Genomic DNA, 16,679 nt, shown 5'->3' with positions numbered 1-16,679 from the left:
AGATTTTATTTACCGTACCAAAATGTGCATTACATTGTATACACAGTATTTTTTCCCTGTTAAATTTCGGCCATTTTGGACCTGCCTAAATTCAATGAAAGGTGTGCTGTGTTAAATACCACCCAGCTCTGAATTCTGCCTCTTCACAAAAAGTGTTGGCGCGGGGGTAAACACACACTGATTCAGCAGCACAGTTGTGTTGGCAGCACTGTGTCATGTTGGGAGGCACTTTATGATACTCGGAAGCTCAGTGTGATATCTGCCTCACAGTATCCATATAGGGAGGAATTGTGTTATGCCGAGCTGGACTGTTTTCCATTGGGAAATAATGAGTCTTGTTAAGCACCTCTTTGTGCTACAGGTGACTCTTTGTCAAAGTGTTCAGCGTTGTGTGAAATTAGGCATCACTATCATATGGAATAGTAATGTATCACACTAGACTTCGATTGGTGTTAATGGTCACCTCTCGGGAGAAATCGGACAGCGCTATCACACACTGAACAAACCTGCCAGAATGCCATCCTGGGCACCACTCTGCAGAGAACATTCAATATTTACAGCAACTTATAGTACTAGGCATTTAATGCAGTATTTCCTGCCATGATATGTCTTTTCCAAGTTAACCATAGACAAGTTGTAAATCTGGAATTCTTTCCCTCTGCATTAAATTTACCTACCTACACTTTTGCGCCGATAAAATTACACAATCTGTGCATAAGACTACTTCTGCAGAAGACCCTTTAGAAGGCTTTCTGCGTGTGGTTTTTCAGTAATGGATTCTGTACAAAAATTGAGCAATCAAGGTGGTGGCAGGGAGGAATATATAACGTTACATCACTGGAGGGCGCTGGACTTAGGAATAGTATGACTTACTATTCCAACTCCAGTCTACGTACAGTAGGGAAGGTGTTGGAATAGTAAATCATACTATTCCTTCGGTTAGAGCGCCATCCAGCACAAGTCATTGTAATGACTTGCATTGTAATACCCGCGCTGTAAAGGTATTGCAGTGTAAACTACGCGATGTAACCAATGTTTCCCGGCTGGAAGCACTGACTTGTGTCTCACCCAAGTGAAATGCTATGAAATAGTAAGCCATTCATGGACTACTGCAGTGTTTGGTCCATGTTCCAAACATCAAATGGTAGTAATTACGTTTGCATTAAATCACTTCCTTTTCATCATCAGGCACATAACTCGCAGCAAACCTGATCTTAACTCCTCTGTGCTTTGGCGCTCCGCCTTGCCGCAGGGTACTTTATTATTCCTGGGGTATTATCATTGCGAGTCGCGGCATGTAGCGGCCATGGCCTATCCATAGACTATAGTCTTGGTCTTTGGAACTAGAGATGGGGCAGCCAATGAAATGGGATAGACCAAAATTACATCCAGTAGAAAGATTGATCTATCTTTGCCACAAACATTTAGATTGTTCTTTTCCACGTAGAATATAGGTAGTGTTGCCCTTTCCATATTTCTGCTCCTATTGAGTTCATAAAATCACGTTCATAAAGCCTAACTATTTGGGGCGTTAAATACTTTTCCTCATTTTCAGCAAGTCAAGTCAGATGGGATTAGCTAAAACATATATTTCAAAGTGCCTGTAAACACTGTTCTACAAACTGCGTATGGCTAACCTTGTAACAGAAATGCTAATGTCTTTGCTTATAAAAATGAATAAAATACTTTGAAATAAAAAAAATAAACAGTGGTCTTTCTACCACCCATTGTCATTTGACAGAAGCACCTTTTTGTTCACATAATGATACACATCAACCGAATGATCTGAGGTGTGAAAAGATTTTGTCGAGCCATAGACAAGTGCAGAATGTTTAATTCAGTTTGTAATCTTGTCATTAAAGAGATTCATGTTAAAAGCAATTATTTTCGGTACCATTTTTATCAATTGCCTTTTTGGGAGATCACCAAGCACCTTCATATGCATTGTATGATTGCTAAAAATACCTCTAGTTCCGAGTCATGTTTCACCTCTTTGTATCATCCTGCAGGTTTGAATGGTTTAAGGACCTGAATTTGAAGTGGTATGGGTTGCCGGCAGTGTCCAGTCTGCTCCTGGAGATTGGCGGCTTGGAGTTCACTGCTTGTCCATTCAGTGGCTGGTACATGGGGACTGAGATTGGAGTACGAGACTATTGCGACAACTCAAGATACAACATGTTGGAGGTACCAATTGTAGATCTGCAGGCAGACCTGGTTACCCTGCCCCCATAGACACCGATCCCTTTAAATCCCATTACAATTCTCAAACGATCTTCCAGTAAGTGATACCTAGTGCATTCACAGTTGTACCTATCTAGATGTAAGTAAAACGAAAGTCACACTTGTGGGAAACAGGTTGAACAGTGAATAGAGTTCAGAACTTCAAAACAAGCACTCCTATGCATCAAACCATCCAAGACATTACAAGCTGCAGGACTGGTTTCCAATAGGAGAGCTAGAGATATTTCTTGTAATGCTTGTAGCAAATGCAATACAGTGACCACCACCCCAGACACAATAGTCACTACTAAATTGAAGATTAATTAGTTGATGATTGAGATAAAATGATTTTTACTATGTAGGCGTGTCTGTTCTAGCACCAATGTTAAAACTTCGAAGGAATCCTCCATTTCTGAATGCACCTTGTAAATGAAACAATTTCCTTCTTGGGGTGAGATCCAGAATTGAATAATGACATAGACTGTTCTTTCTTATAAACTCTAAATGGGATCCTTCCAGAAAGTGGCCTTGGATGAAGCAGTTCTAGAGCCAGAGAAGTACCATAGAACAAGGTCCTAGTATTGGTACTTCTGTGTTGATGAGATTTGCAGTGGCAGTGTAGTGAGATTGGTCAGGGTTGGCAGGATATGCCCATCTTGGTCTAAGAAAAACGTTTTGTTTAACTGTCTGTTAATCTGCTTTCTTTTACCATATTTAATAGATGCAATGCTTAGGACTAATCTATATGTATCACTATTTATCATGAACCTAGCTGGGTAGCAACAGAATGCTGTACATTGATTGGGGACTTACTCATTTGCAGGTCAAATGGGCATTACATTTCACACACACATATTCAGTTTTAGGCACTGTGAGATTATCTGTCGAGAATCATACGCATTATATTGCTGGTATTAGACCCCAGGGCTCAAAGTCAGCAGCTTGAACACTAAATGACTTCTCATCTAATTAACACTTTTTTTCGTTCAACTTATGAGCAGCTTCATTATCTTTGTAGCAACAGCAGCAACCCACAGTTAGGAAGCATCTGTCAAAGGTTTTAGTTATACTCCCGGATTATCTGCCTCTTTCATACTCCTTACATTTTTAAAAAAAATGCATGACTGGCAGATATTCAGAGATGTGATGCTGACTGATGTTGACGCATTTCCATCTATTTCAGGAAGTTGCAAATAGAATGAACCTGGACACACGGAAAATGTCTTCCCTATGGAAGGATCAAGCACTGGTGGAAATAAACATTGCTGTTCTTTACAGCTACCAGGTACAGTATGGGAAGTAGAAGAGCGTGTGGGGGTGAGGAGAGATGAACTAGGGCATATTCTTGGAGATTGAGATTGCAAAGTGTGAACTGATCAGACAGTTATGTGGTGAAGAAAGATCAGTTTGTTGAAGGGGTATGTTGAGGTAAGGAATGATTAAAGATTGATATTATATGGGAAGATCTGCTTTGAGAGTATGGTGTAATAAGACTGAGACCCGCTTACAGAATGAGATGGAATGGTGAGATCTACCTGAACTTTCAGATGAAATGGGCAGATGCACTTGTGGAGGAGAGACTGAATGAGGAAATAGGTCAGAGGGAAGTGGGATATGCTTGGAGAATGAGGCTTATTCATCAATTCTGCATACACTGAGATGCAATAAGGAGAGATTCCTGGACAGTCACTGTAGCTTGGCAAGTGTGATGCAAAAGGGGGAGAAACAGATGGGCTAGGGTAATCAGCTTTGAGAATTAGTTGGATTATAGAGAACCAATTGGAGAAAGGACATTTAGTAATACTATAGGATTAGGAATGAGAAGCAGTACTCAATTAGAAGAATAATGCAAGCCTACGGAGAGAAGATGACGTGAAAATAAGGACAAAAAAAGGACAGACCTAGAAACCTGAGCAAGACAACTCACTGAGGATGCCTAAAGAAACTGAGAACAATTGGAGACTTATTGTAGGAAAAGTGAAGCTAATCACATAATGGATGTTAGTTAGGTAAACAAACGCAGGATGGAGAGGGTGAACGTGGCATTGGATAAGTAGGCGAAGAAAGGAGAGTATGCCTGTAGAGGTTATAGGAATGATGGATGTGCTTGGTGAAAATGACTAAAGGTCGGTAAGATATGGCTGAAATGGAGGTTGAGCCTTAAAAATACAGGGCTAAAAGGGAAGAATTTGAGATGCAACACATTATTCTGGAGTAGTCAATAATAGAGATGTGGATGGTATGCATTACGGACAGGGATATGGGTAAGCTATCCCTAAAACAGACGAGAATATGCACAGGAGGTTATCCCAGGCACACCAGAGGATTGAGATAATAGGCCTGTCAAAAAGGAGTATGGAGATATTTCACTTAGCATACTGTAGGGTTGGAAGGATATGCCAGGAGCATAGGAAAACGGGGAGTAGAATAGGAGGATTAGGAGGATTTGCTGGGAGTTTAGGTGAATTGACTGGATTTGACGAACAAACTGGAGGATGAAGAAAAATGTCTGTTCGACAGGCAGACAGAGAGTTTATGCATATTGCACTTGGTGATGGAATGTGTGTTACTGTGGAAGGAGGGACATGTGCCTCATGAACATGGGACTGGGTAGAATCATTTTTTAGATATGTGAATGTGGAGGATATGCCTGGCAATCTTGAGGTAGGAAGCAAATATTTTGAATACAGTAGTAGGAAGACGATGTTCCCTAGAAACCAAGAAATTGGAGAACAAAATACCCGGAAGACCAAACACCGGGAGGCTCTGGTGGTAGAACTGAAGGAGTTTGGAATAGGGTTGAGAGAACAGGGAGATTATATATGATCAATCTCAAACACGGATTTAAGAGAAGGACACTCTAAGTGCTGAACTTGGGTGAGATTATGCATGAAGAACAACAGCATATAATGAATATAACCAGAGCAGAGCAATGAGATATGTATAGATAAAGGGGAGTAAGATGAAGAATCTGTGCCTGGAAAATTTGTGGATGTGACGGATGTGTTTAACATCAGCAGGTGGAAGAGAGAAGGATGTACGGTTTTCTGTGAAGCAAAATAGTTACCTGTTTCTGGAATTATAGTCCTATGTACAGAAATGCAATCCTCTAAAATGTGCTCTTCCATACTTTAAATAATTTCTCTGCATGAAATTATGCCGTATTGGGTGAAATTCAGTCCTACTGAAATGAGTATATGTCGGCTGAATTCAACCAACTGTTAACCTCTGGGTATGCTCTAACCCAACACATAATTGTTTTACGCATATACTGAATATTGACTAGTGAAGTAGCAGAAAGTCTATAAATCTCATAAAGAAATTAAGTATTTTTGTCAATACTACTTCATAGAATTTTGGGAAATTCTGCTGTGTTTTCCTCGAAATAAATCTTGATAACTTAATCAATTCACTGTGGTTTAAATTACCCAATCAGAGAGGATTTTCTTGACAGTCTTTGGTATGCTCTGTTTTTCCCCCTCCTCTCCACAGAGTGACAAAGTGACAATTGTGGATCATCACTCAGCTACTGAATCCTTCATTAAGCACATGGAGAATGAATACCGTTGTCGTGGTGGCTGCCCAGCGGACTGGGTCTGGATTGTGCCACCCATGTCTGGAAGCATCACGCCGGTCTTCCACCAGGAAATGCTCAACTACAGGCTTACTCCATCGTTTGAATACCAGGTAAAGATTTAATAGGAACAAATAGTTTATTTCCTGGGTTGTCCCTTCGCTACTTCAGTGTTTTGGGGGGAGATTTAGATAATGAGCCTGTAATAGTTACGCAAAGAACTGCTCTGATGGAACCTACTTTGCAATGGAACCCCACCTAGGTAGACATTAATATTTACATTCCAAACACCTACACATTTTCCGTAGAGCTTTTCGTAGATTTTGAGGTTAGGGAAAAAAGGCATTTAGGTTATCAATTGAAAGCATATTTCAGTATTATTTTGGCTTCATTTGGCCCTCCTCCTGGCGGAGTCAGAATAATATCTCACTAGAGCTAGAATGGCTCGGCTTTTAAGAGCCCTCGCTTTTGCATGGACAGTCTTTCACTGAGAAAGTTAGTTGCTCCTGTGCTGCAGCAAAGAGTTAGACACACTCATTAAGGGGAGCCTTTAAATATTGTATAGCAATTTTATTATGAAAGGAAGAGAGGAAATGACGATCTAGGGGGCACTAGTGTATTCGTAGATAAACAAGTCTTTCCTTCACCCACTTTGCTTCAATGTACATCAACGGGGAAAAATAAGCTCCCCGATTGTTTCTCTTAAAATCTCATTTTTTTCTAATTTTAAAGTGTTGGCATGTATGCATTACAGTCCATGAACGCATATTGCAATGGGACTGTGATGGTTTTTGTACGACCACACGGTGATTAGACATCCTCATTTATAAACATCTAGCACATTAGTGTAATGAACGTTCCTACACCAAATGGAGGGGGTTGTACAAATAATGTATACTGTCTCAGTACTTTAAAATCAAGTTGGCTGCTTCACCTTATGAGATGGATTGACACCATCGGTCCCTCTACACTGACTTTTATCTTTGTCTGGACCTCTTTTTACTATTCTTTATCAAGGCTCTCTATCTCAGGGCTGGAGAATCTTTTTTCTGAATGGACAGTCATTGTACCCACTAGTGCATGCAGCATCCCTCGGTCCTACCACCCTGCCCTCAGTTGAGGCATATCCTAGAAACAGGTCCAGGATGCACACACACTAAGAATTGATTCTTCTGCTTCTCTCCTTCTCGCAGCCAGATCCATGGACCACTCATGTCTGGAAAGGTGTCAATGGTACGCCAACGAAGAAAAGAGCCATTGGATTCAAGAAGTTAGCCAAGTAAGTCCGAAGTCCAAACTTTTTCACGGCATACGTTCCAGTCACTGTAGCTCCCTTCAACTACTCCCCTTGCAGAAACCTGGAGGCTCAAGGGAAACCCTGTGCACGTTTCACCCTCAGTCATACCGCAGTCCAATGGCACACAGTGCAAGTACCACGCATCACAGGATGAGCAATTCAGAACATAGATTTATGGAATATTTGGCACAACAGCGGTGCTGCATAGGCAGTGTAGTGTGGATTGTTCAGAATGTATAATACCATTTTAGTTTAGTTCAGGCATGAGTATGGTTCATGTGCAGGTTTTGTAATGTAACGTGAGCAGTGTTTGTGCACTACTAGAAGTACACATGCATGTTATGCAAATATAGTATGTGCTGTTCAGTTGAGCAGTGCTGTGCTTTACAATGGTCCGATGTAAAGGTTGCAGTATGAGCAGTGGTGTGAATAGTGCATTGCAAGGGCTGAAGTATGAGGTTATTCCTAGGTTTATTCAGTTGACATACACTTTGATTCTAGCCAAATATAAGTAAGAAAACATCCAATAACTGCCTTCGGATTTTTTTTAATTAGTGTTCTGATTTTGTCCTCCTATGTGAAAGTTGGTGGATTAAATTCACACAGACAGACTTCTGTACACAAATACATGAATAACTTAATTGTAATTGCATATCGGTAGTGCAAGGCAGCCAAGCACATTATCTGACAGGTAGCATGCTACACCATGGGAGTGTTGTATGGCATTTTAGATTCCGAATGGATTTTCCCGATTCATGCCCTTATATAGGTACAATTCACGTTGCCCTTATATAGACATGGAAATCAAGCCCTTATTTAGGCATAGCCCATGCTACACAAATACAGGAATGGCTACTTCCACCCGTTCACCAAACGTCACATCGATTTCTTGGAAAACCAGCTTAAGCCGCTAGGGACTTCCCCTTGCTTGAAAATTGATTTCTCCCAGAACTCAGTTAGTTTTACAATGAACATCTATTCCTTAGGGGTTCATTCATGACGTTCATATGCCCGACTTTACGTCAAACATGGCATTCCTAAACACCTTCAAGGTATAATTATACCTTCACTTGTTATGGCAAAGCACAGTGGTTCGGAGCAGTTTGATGACCTACTTGCCTGACGCAGCTCGCTACAGCAAGTGCCGAAATAAGCCAACTCTCCAGCTGACAAACTGATCACGAAGCTGCCCTACTCTGCTGAGAAATCCAGCTCCAGTGTTTCTGACTCCCCTTGCAGGTTGTTGGGAAATCGAGTCCCGAAACAGAAATACCAGACCTCCTTCATTCTAAAAGTATGGAACTGTTAGAACCTAGATAACCCTTTTGTAGATTCCTGGCAAAAACTAAACCTAAGCTAAAGACCATACTTACGTCTTCCCACGTACTAGACCTAGGTTAGGTACATTGGGGTAGGAGTATTTCAGAAGCACCAGTTGAGTATTTTAGTCTATGTTATTTATGTATGTATTTTTATATGGCTTAGAAACCATACAATGCTATTATAGTATTATTTTATAATACTATTCTCGCTGTACGCATTATACCTTGCATTCTGGCTAACGATTGTAGCAGTTCACCTCTCTTGCATGAGAAAGAAGACTGTTCAATAAACCTTTTATTGAAAACGCCCGTCTCACTATTTCTCTGCAACTCTGTAGAAACGAAGCATGCATGATTGACTGAGTAAAATAGTTATCTATTGTTTCCACAACTCTGAGAGATATGTTCTTATTCTTGGGGAAACAAAGTGGTCATGTTTATGCGGTTGTCAGAAACTAATCCCTTCTTGTGAATTCGAGAAAGTTTCTAGTGACCTCTGAGCTAGCTGGCACTCACTATTAAGTTTAGTACCGTATTTTCCGGCGTATAAGACGACCCGGCGTATAAGACGACCCCCTACTTTTCTTGATAAAATGTAGGTTTCGTGCTATACTCGCCGTATAAGACTACCCCCACTTCCAACGCAGTCCTGGATAGCCATTTTGAGAATTTATTTTGGGCATTTCATCCAAAATCAATTCAAAATGTAATGTCATGAATGCTGTCATGTTGGATCATAGAATGTCCTCACCAGATGTGCCACCCACTTCCCTGTGTTGTACATTGCCATTATCCACATTAGTATCGTTACGTACCGTACTCATATGCATGGTGGTTTGCCATTATCCACATTACGGTAGTTTTGTTACTGCACTCATATGCATGGTGCTTTGCGGTGGAAATTACTTCTGTTCATTAGCATAGCCTGTGGTGGAGCCAGATGATTTCCCTTGTGTCTCGAGAACTATAAATAGGGTGGATATGCTGCTGGATGCATTAAGGAAAATTTGATGTTTTTGGCAGATTACTGGTACCGAAACTGTAATTTATTTCCCTCTTTCAGATCCGCTTTCAGTGGGTTTGCTTTTGATACTTCCACAGTGCCACCATCGCCTACGTAACGTTAGTTCTTGTGTTTGAGTGCCCTCCATTTATTGCAATATTATACCGTACCTCTACTTGCACACATGTCACTTTTTCCTCCTTTAATGCACCATTTCCTATTGAGAAGCGGTCTGACACCTTCGGGTGAAGTCTGCTCTATGTAAAAACGCATGAAACCATAGCGTCAAATTTCGCACCCGGCGTATAAGACGACCCCGACTTTCCAGAACATTTTAAGGGGTTAAAAAGTCGTCTTATACGCCGGAAAATACGGTATATGCGATAGAGACCTACTGACTTAAGTCCTACGTCAAATCTATAGGCTATATTATTCCAATGCGTAGAGCCTATTGGGAATATAGGAACTACAGCACAGGAGGAATGCTTGGCTGAAGGGGTGTTGTAGTGTAGTGAGGTCTATATGGGAAGTGTTCTTGTGCCGTGAGTTACAAGAGTGGTGCTCTTATGCTGTATTGGGTGGCAACCCTTAATAGTATGGTGGTGGTCAGAAAAGCAAAAGGAAGTGCACATTTTGTATATTAAATAGTTGCTGTGAGTTAGTCTCCAGTTCCCTTATTAGATAGAATTGTTGTATTGCACCCCTTATTATTACATTGTTATAGAATTGTTGGGTGACCACTAACCCACATCCTGTGGTGGGAACAGTAGTGTAGACAAAGGTTCTTTATAGTCTTGGAGGGACTGGTGAGGGACAGCAGAGAAGGCCGCGGGGATGAACTGTACAAAGCAATCCATGATGCCAGTCATTATTGTGGCTAGAGTGTTTGCAATGCTTTAAATGTCCAATCGAAATATTGATAAATGACAGACATGAGAGTCATGGGAATCGACTTCATTAAACACATCCATGATATATACTGTTGCTGTAGAGAAATAATTTAGAACCCTTTAATGCATCCAATTTCATGAGGGATAATGGATCCCATAATGCAATGATTGCATGTCCATGTAATGTGCAGTGATTGGTTCAAGAGGGTTGAATGGGACTACATGGATTTGTATTTTTGTTTTGTCCTCATTCACCTCCGGATCTAATGACTTGTTCCCTTGCCTTATATTGCGAGAGAGACCATAAACCCCCGCAGGGGAAGGAGGCATTGGGATCAAACCTTATTCTCCTTCCAGTACATCTCTCTGTAGGGAGGGAGCCCTTGCAGCACGAAGACAGAGAGTTATGAAGGTGTAATCATTGGGCAGACATTCTCATCTTTGTATCTTTCCACCAATCCACTAAGTTCAGTTTGCCCCAGCCCAATTCTGTAATATAACCCCAAATCTTTCTCTTCTTGGACTAATTTCCCTACAAATCCATTTTTAGGCATATAAAACATGGAATCTAGCCATTCTGAATGTTGTGGCGAGGTTTCTCTTACCCAATTAGGGCAAATTTATCTTCTAGCAAGTAGGATTTCATAGAACAACATATCTTTACCAACTCCTACTACTCCTTCCATCACGCCAAAGATAATGAGTGAAAGGCTTACCTTTGTTTGTACCCCCAAGATACGTGAACGTGTTGATTCTACTTCCTCCCAAAATCTCTCAATCTCTGTGCACATCCGTTGTCTTTTCCAAACCAAACCTTGCCCAGGATACCGATCTTCCTTTCCCCATTTTTGAAAACTTCTCCGGTGTAGGGACTACATGGATTTGTGCTGATTGGAGGTTACCATGAAAGGAATGCTCTATAGATCATCAGGGGACAAAAAAAAGTAGCCGTTGCCTGCCCTAGTTACAGACATAGGATACATGTATTTTGGGACAACCAGAAGTGCACATCTAATCCTTGGCATTCTTGTAGTACAGCTCTGTTTAAGTAATTTCTGGGACCTTTTCTTGGAACTTACCTTTTTCTTGTGACTTTACTGTTACACTCTTGAGTGGAGAGTTCTCTTCTGTCTTCATGGATTGTTTATTGATGAGCGGCTGGAATACTGGTTAAGTTCTGCATCCTTAGTTCGGGAAAAGGAAGCACTTTACTCTTGCCGAAACATAAGATACTTTTGTAAGTTTCCTATCTTGGCTGATAAGGAGCTTCAAACGTTTGTCGCCTGCATTGAGAATTTGTTTACCAACAGGCCTTTTATATGAGGCAATTTTATATTAGACAAACCGCTAGTTCGGAGTGCAGTATTCTCTTCTGGAATTTATTTTGTAGGAACAATGTGCATTTTCTTTAAATTAATCTGCGGACAAAGCAGACTGTATTAAAGTTGGAGCACCTAGACATAGATAGCAAAAGGAGTGCATGTACCACTGATGTGTTCCCTTGGACCAAGGTTAGGAGAAGGCTTGCTGCAGTGCCATGTATCCTTTGCAGTTTGCAAATTAATCAGAGGGGAGGTCCGAGGTATAGACTATTTGAATGCTTACCTGTGACTTCACAAGGGTGAAAATGGAATGGAATTTCTTTTGGTATCCAAGGTGTGTGAGGATGTGTGGCAGTGCTCACATTGTGTGGAATAGACTTCGTGTGACATTATTTACATAGGATATGGGATTGGTTGAAGCTCACAATAACTCCAAGGTTTCATACATCCTTTGATGTTGCCGGTAGTGCCTTTATACCCTGGGCGATATTGTTTTTTGTTGTTGTTTTTTTTGTCCTCATTTGCCTTTGCCCATGTCCAAGTAGGCTGCCACCGACCACCACTATATGCAAGAAACCCCGTGCCCCACGCCTAAGCTAGGAGCTCAAGGAGACCGCACATACCATGTTTACGGAAGAGGGCAAGAGCCCACAGAGAAAGGAACCAGGGTAGACCTGCAAACTCCATCAAAGTGTTTTACCACTTTTCGGACCTTCAAATGACTGGGGGGGGGGGGGGGGGGGGCTTTACCGTAAGTCCATGGAGCAGGATGAAGACATAATCATAGGACCCCGGGGGGGGGGGGGGGGGGGAAACACCCCGGAGATCCTATTTCCTTTGTACCAAAAGCTCCCAGAAGGCGAGATTATTTCTAGATCGAGACCCAGCCAAGTCCATTTTGGAGACTTCATAAAGAGATGTCAACCACTCAGCGTGTGAAGGAGGTGTTACCTCAACCCAAGACCTGCAGATCTGTCTCCTTGCCAGGAGGATGGCCTAAAACAGAAAAGATCTGGCTTGCCCACAGATTTTTTCATCAATCCCAAAAATGATCAGGGGGAGCGTGATACTCAATGTGATGTTGAGAATAGAACACAGGGTGTCCTTCACCCCCCCTCCCCAAAAGAGGCTGATGGCAGGGCAATCCATAAACATATGCACATCCGATGCTTCAGGGAGCTCACATTTATTGCACTTCTTTCCCGCTTGGAATTTTGCTAGTTTGCTAGTTTGCCATCAATCTCTTCCAGGATCGCACAATACCAGCAGGAAACCTCCTTACCACCTTCTGCTCTTGTAGTTAATTGTTCTTCCAGAGTGCTGACTTTACCCAGAGTGGCCCCCTTCCTAATTAATGCCTGAGCCCAACTTATTAACTGCACATGTTTAAATCTAGAGAGCCCCGGCCCAACTCTCTCCCGCAGCTCCTCCCAAGATATCATTAAGCCTCCTGAGAGTAAATCTCCCCATTTCAAGATTCCCGCGACCATTACGGGGGACACCAGACTGTCTTTAAGGCAGGGTGGAGTTCCCGGAGAATCCCACAAAGGCGCTAAGTTGGAGTAATAGCCAAGCCCAATACATTTCCTAATCATAGACCAGTTTTTTGCCATTGATTGGAGAACTTTTAATGTAACTTTTTTAAAGAATTTCTGGTCTCCAAACTTGAAGAGAAAACCATCAGATGAAAGATCGGCCTCTTCCAGCATGGCTCGAAACAACTTTCCCCTAGAGCTATCTCATGGAGTTTTTAATAGCATCCTAGAGTAAGCTAGCTAAAAAGCCCAGGCATAATATTGCAAGTCCGTTAATGTTAACCATCCTTTTTCCCTCCTCCTCCTCAATTTCTTCCAAGCCAATCTTATGGCTCCATACCTCCAGATAAACGAATTTATCTCTTGTTGACATTTGGTTAAAAGCTTAGTGTCAAAAGCCAGCAGGATGGTATTAAAAAGAAAAGTGTATTTTGGTAGAATAGACATTTTTACCTAATTGATTCTCCCAAAAATGGTAAGAGGAAGGTGATTCCATGCCTTTAGTTGTTTCTGGCAATCTTTATGCACTCTCTACAGATTGTGAATCTAAGTTTGACGTCATGATCAAAATGTCATCTGCATATAGGGCTACCCGCTTTTCCCATCCTCCAAAGTCAAATGAAGGAATATTTGGCTCTGCTTTAAGTATCTGAGCAAAAGGCTCGATATATAAATTAAAGAGGAGGGGGGAAAGCGGGTAGCCCTACCTTGTGCCCCTTGAGATGTCGAAAGGGTCTGTCAAGAAGTTGTTGATAGAGAGCCTAGCAGTCGGAGCTCTATAGATTAATGAGATCATGCGACAGAACTTCTCAAGCAAATTAAATTTACTCATAACAGCGGCCAAATAGTTCCAGTTTACCCTGTCAAAAGCCTTTGTCGCGGGTGAGGGCAGCCAAAGGAAGAGAAAAAGAGTAGCAATATCAATAGCCCCAGCTAAGTCCTGCGTGAGGTCTGCCAATTGTCTACCTTTAATGAAGCCCTTTTGATTTTCATGTATGATTGAACTTACTACCGCCCCCAACCTGTCAGCCATAATGGTAGCAAAGATTTTGTAGTCGCAATTAAGAAGCGATATTGGGCGATAAGACCCACAATCTTTCAAATCTTTACCTGGTTTAGGAATTAATTCAACAGTAGCGTCATTCCAGGACGCTGGCGGGGCCTTACCCTCCAAAAGGATCCCATTAAAAATAGAAGCCAGAGCTGGAGTAATCTCCACACCGATAGCTCTATAAAGTTCCCCTGGTAATCCGTCGGGACCAGCCGCCTTTCCATGGCTGACATGCCCCAGCACCCTGCCAATCTCCTCAACAGAGATCTCACTCTCCAGCGTCCTACTTTGTGCTTTTGAAAGTTTTGGCAAAGCAATTAGATTCAGCCAGGCTTCCCTCCCTTCCTTAGACTCACATAAGTCTTCCTTATATATGGCCCTAAAGAAGTCCTTGAAAGTATTTCCTATTGCTTGTTTTGTAAGCCGAGGAGCTGCTTCCCCCTCCACCCTAATCTCTCTGATGTAATTTCGGGCTTGGTCGGCTCTGGTCTTCCCAGCAAGGATTTTTCCTGCCGCCTCACCAAACTCGAAATGCAAGATTCTGCTCGCCTCCCACCTTTTGGCCACTTGGTCTTGTAATAGATTGTCGAGTTTAGACTTTAATAAGCTATATCTTCCTTGAGCAGCCCCTAATCCCCAATTGAAACCCATGTCATTTTCAATCATCATCATTTCAACTTCTAAGATCTTAATACTTTCACTGTATCTCTTTCTTCTATAACAAGACCGACTAGTAATACAACCCCTCAGAAATGCTTTTAGTGCGTCCCAAACAATGGGGTCTTCAGCTGTAGCTAGATTGTCTTCAAGAAAAGGCTGAGTTTCTGATCGGAGAAAGGTGACCTCATCCTCTTCTAATAATATGGTCCGGTCAAAGGACCAAGAAGCGTGAATAGGTATGTGCACTGATTGTAGCGTAAACAGAATCGCCGAATGATCGGAAAGATGTGGGGGAAGGTGAGAGATATCTAACAGAAGGTCCTTAAGGCCATAGCTGAAAAGAGTGTAGTCAATTCTTGATCAATGTTTATATTTGAGGTTTCTAAACGAAACCCCCAACTTTGCCCCTGCCCTTTCCCTCCAGATATCAGCAAGGCCTAATTGCGCCATTATTCTTAATAATTCTTGCCTTGATTTAGAGAAAGCACAGGCCCTCAAATTGGGTGGTTTATCTAATTTAGGATTCAATACAATGTTAAAATCGCCCACCCAGATTACTGGATCATGGAGAACTACTAGGTGGTTATATATGGTGTTAAGATATGAGGGGTCATCCTGGTTTGGGCCATAGTACCCAACCAGGGTATATGGAAGATCGTCCAACACAGCCCTTAAAAGTAGCCATCTACCGCTCTTATCTTCCTTATGATCGATGATATGAGCTTTAGCTTGTTTCTTAAAGATAAATAATACCCCCCTAATATTTGCATTGTGATCTGTACTCACAAAAATGTCTATCCATTTCTCTTTCTTTAGGATATCAAGTGTTTCAGATTTGAGGAGGTGTGATTCTTGAATGCCTATAACCTGAGCTGGGGAGTCTTTCAAATATTGAAGAATTTTTTCTCTTCTTCCCAGGGTGCGCAGGCCATTAACATTCCATGATAAGCATTGTAGTTTTATCATTTCAACATTCCATCACACCCCCCCCCTCAACATACAGGCTGCCCCAACCTGGGACACCCAAATGCCAAAAACAAGCCTTTTCTTTCGCGCTAAGAATTAATTGATACAGTCGGTGCGCAAAGCCCTTAGAATTATCGTAATATTTGGGCTCAGACTTTGGCGATATTGTTGTGGGTCATATCTGCTCCTTTGTCCAGAGGTGATGACCTCAGTTTTAGGGGAATTGACTTCCAGATGATTGGTCATCATCCGTTTATCAAATGTACACATGCACCTGTCCAGATTATATGAGTTTAGGTCTAAAGGTTTTCCAATTTTAGAACAATCTGTGTGTTGTCAATATAGCCATAGCATGTTAGCATGTAAGTTGATCACATCTAGTAAGGTAGAGAATGAATGGTGGTGGGGAGATGATTAAGCCATGTGGAATACCACAGTGGGAGAGTGTGGAATGGTGGTATTGTTACCACTCTTTGCCTACCTAGGAGATAAGAGGAGATCCAGGTTAGGATATGTCCTTATGTGGCAAGATTTTCTCACCTACGTAGTAGAGTTAGATTGACAGTGTCAAAGGCTACCAGTAGGACCAAGAGTAGTAGTGCTGCTACGCTATTACTTTCTGATGTTAATTTCAGGCAGAGTTGATGGCTCTCCCTGAGCGGAACCCATATTGTTGGTCTGAAAGTAGACTATTCTCACCAAAAGAGTTGGAGATGTGGGGGAAGGCAGCTCTCTCAGTGTAGTTTTCTTGGATGGGCCAACAGAAATCAGTCTATAGCTGGCTTGGTTAGATAGGTTGAGTTTCCTGTTTTTTGAGTGGTCTGATGAAAGTGGTCTTT

The 16,679-nt window shown here is 41.8% G+C and overlaps 1 protein-coding gene across 1 annotated transcript in view; it reads left to right on the top strand.

The window, feature by feature from the left end:
- NOS1 (nitric oxide synthase 1) overlaps window positions 1-16,679 on the top strand; it is a 534,740-nt gene that overhangs the window by 401,054 nt on the left and 117,007 nt on the right. Inside the window, exons 9-12 of the mRNA XM_086943269.1 lie at window positions 2,010-2,184; window positions 3,404-3,505; window positions 5,713-5,907; window positions 6,988-7,073. Coding sequence (XP_086799395.1) covers window positions 2,010-2,184; window positions 3,404-3,505; window positions 5,713-5,907; window positions 6,988-7,073 — 558 coding nt within the window. The remainder of the gene's footprint in view (window positions 1-2,009; window positions 2,185-3,403; window positions 3,506-5,712; window positions 5,908-6,987; window positions 7,074-16,679) is intronic.

Source organism: Lissotriton vulgaris, chromosome 11 (genome assembly GCF_964263255.1).
Source record: "Lissotriton vulgaris chromosome 11, aLisVul1.2, whole genome shotgun sequence".
Classification (NCBI taxonomy): domain Eukaryota; kingdom Metazoa; phylum Chordata; class Amphibia; order Caudata; family Salamandridae; genus Lissotriton; species Lissotriton vulgaris.
This window is presented reverse-complemented; position numbering and strand designations above follow the sequence as displayed.